Source organism: Pygocentrus nattereri, chromosome 19, assembly GCF_015220715.1.
Source record: "Pygocentrus nattereri isolate fPygNat1 chromosome 19, fPygNat1.pri, whole genome shotgun sequence".
NCBI lineage: Eukaryota > Metazoa > Chordata > Actinopteri > Characiformes > Serrasalmidae > Pygocentrus > Pygocentrus nattereri.
Genome location: NC_051229.1, coordinates 2,084,989 through 2,087,488, shown reverse-complemented (window position 1 = coordinate 2,087,488; position 2,500 = coordinate 2,084,989). Strand labels below are relative to the sequence as shown.

Below are 2,500 nucleotides of genomic sequence, written 5' to 3'. Positions count from 1 at the left end.
ATTTCTGAGCGAATAAACTCCATTATCTTATGCTCTCCTTCTCCAGGAGTCTACAAGATAAAACTAGATTAATTCATGATTCTCAAACACACATAAGGCTGAGGTTCAGTTCCACCATCCTCACCTCGTGACCAGATAAATAGACCCGGACCCCCTGCCACATCCGGTCTGTGGAGAGCTTATTGTGCACAAAATATTTCAGCTGCTCATGCAGCCTGGCCATGAACTCCGTCCCTGCAGAGGAACAAACAAAGATATGATTTTTTTGTGTTATTTTGCTTCTTAATCTGAGCACTGAATTGAGTCATTGTCCCCAGCCATCATACTGGACCCCTCCCATGTGGAGCTTTATTCAGGCCAGAAATTTTGGGCTAAACCCAAAAAATATCCTTTCCAAATGTAATCCACAATAATAATGAGTCCAGACCTGACTTTGATGGAAGCACAAGGTAGGCATTTCAAGTAAGGTGGCCAGTAAGTATGTGTTTCTAATAAAGAGGCCAGCTGGTAGAAGCACAAGGCAGGGGTTTCTAATAAAGTGGCCAGTGAGTAGGTGTTTCTAAAAAAGTGTTTTGTATGGTGTTTCCATACAAACCCGGAGTGATGCAGTTAGAGTCGAATCTGGCCTCTGTGGGTAAAACCTCGCCCTTCTCCAAAGCTTTCTTTATTTTGTCCTCTGCTTCTTTCGCAGATCTAAACAGACACAAGCAGAAGCAGAACACTGTATTAAAGCACAGGCACAGACCAGCATCACACCAGCAGGCACGACAATGAACAAAGTAAACAGAAAGTGATGCCGTCTGTGCAACCGTAAAGCTACACTCTGTACGTTTTGGGGATTTGGAGCCCTCTCTGGTGCAAATGTGTAATTGCAAGCACATGCAGAAGAACATTTGGGCTGCGTTCACATTTCCAGGCTGAAGTGGCACAAATCGGATTTTTTGCTCTAACGTGACTCGGATCTGGTGTTTTCAGGTCTGTGTGGACACAAATCTGATCTCAAATCCGACCTGGTCCTAGATCGGATGCGTATCCGATTCGTGGCCATGTGACCTTAATGTGAGGCTCAGATCAGAATTCATGTGCCGTCATTCAGTGTTACCATGGCAACAGCGCCTAACAGACGTCAAAGCCTGTGAACGGTGGAAAAGCAGCTCATCTCACCTTCTTCTCCTCCGTCTGGCTCTAATAATGAAGCTGAGAGCTGATCAGAGTTAATGATCTTCTCAGCGAAGCTCGTTCTGCTCGTTAGTTTGTGCTGATGATGCAGTGATTCAGTCACGTGACGTCACTGAGCAGGAGGAGCTCATGAGGGTCATTTCAGGCCAGGTCATCACATTAATGACCGATTTGAGTCACTGACCTAAACGAGGGTGGACCGTCGAGTCAGAGAGATCGGATCCAAGCTTGAGGCTTGTAATGTGAACGCAGCCTAATACGATCAGTTTAATCTTGCAGATACACCATGTAAGCTTGGGGGATTTGGAGACCTCGCTGGTGGAAGTGTGTTGTGCTTCCCCGAGCAGAGGAACCTGATGACCGAAAAATCTTCAAAGAGAACTCAAAATTGGTTAAAACTGTAACGAAACCATCACTACTGAAACATTTGGTGAAGGTAATGTTACGATTGTTTTGGAGGTGACAAAATGGAATATTCAAATATTTATTTTAATATAATAAGCATAATTAAGGTCTAGGGTCCTTAGCCTGAAGCCCAGTCAAAAGTCTCAAATGTGATTCTGAAGCAGCTCGACCGAACGATCCTCATAACTCTGGAATTGTGGAGAGGTTTGAGAATCCACGGCTCGCTGACTCAAATCGCAATCTAACTAAATCACTGAGGTGAAGATTTAAACCTCCGCCTCTCCTGCAGCTTCATCCAAGCAGCTTTCCTGAGTGAAAGCCGTACCTGAATCTTCTGCCGCGCTGCTGGTTCATTTTGGCTCTGGGAGCGACTCCGTCCACCGCCATGAAGAAGACCTTCCTGGGCTTGATGATGCGGAACAGCACCTCCAGGTAGTGGAAGATGTCGGCGAAGATCTTCTCCTCCGTGATGCGGAAGTGCACGTCCTCGTCGTTGGGGTGCGAGCACTGGTGGATGATGCCGTTCATGTCCAGGTAAAGATTGTCGAACTCTGGAATCTGAGACGAGAGACACAAGGGCATTAAAACGTGACAGGACCTGGAGGCGGTCGGCTCCTTCTGGCGCAGGCCGAACGCAGCGCCGTCACCGCAGCGGGACTTCTTTAATTACTGATCACAGTCGTGGGCAAAAGTTTGGGCACCCTGGTGAAATATTTTGTTGATTTTTTAAGTGAAAATAAGGGGAAAACACACACACACACACACACACACAGTAAGTCAAAAGTCACAGGACACAGTTTTATTTTATATTTTATTATGGACTTTCATCTCACCCGGTGTGTGTGTATACATATAAATCTGTTGTTGGAACAAAACCTCATATCTCCAAAATAGCAACTTTACAGGAGAAGGAAAA

General features: G+C 45.7%; 1 protein-coding gene across 4 annotated transcripts in view; it reads right to left on the bottom strand.

The window, feature by feature from the left end:
- xrn1 (5'-3' exoribonuclease 1) overlaps positions 1-2,500 on the bottom strand; it is a 64,887-nt gene that overhangs the window by 56,156 nt on the left and 6,231 nt on the right. For all 4 annotated transcript variants that reach the window (XM_037530966.1, XM_037530967.1, XM_037530964.1 and 1 more), the window contains exons 2-5: positions 1,910-2,142; positions 596-693; positions 125-234; positions 1-50 (exon numbers count right to left, since the gene is read on the bottom strand). The exon at positions 1-50 is cut by the window's left edge and continues 61 nt beyond it. In XM_037530966.1, the coding sequence (XP_037386863.1) occupies positions 1-50; positions 125-234; positions 596-693; positions 1,910-2,142 (491 nt within the window). The remainder of the gene's footprint in view (positions 51-124; positions 235-595; positions 694-1,909; positions 2,143-2,500) is intronic.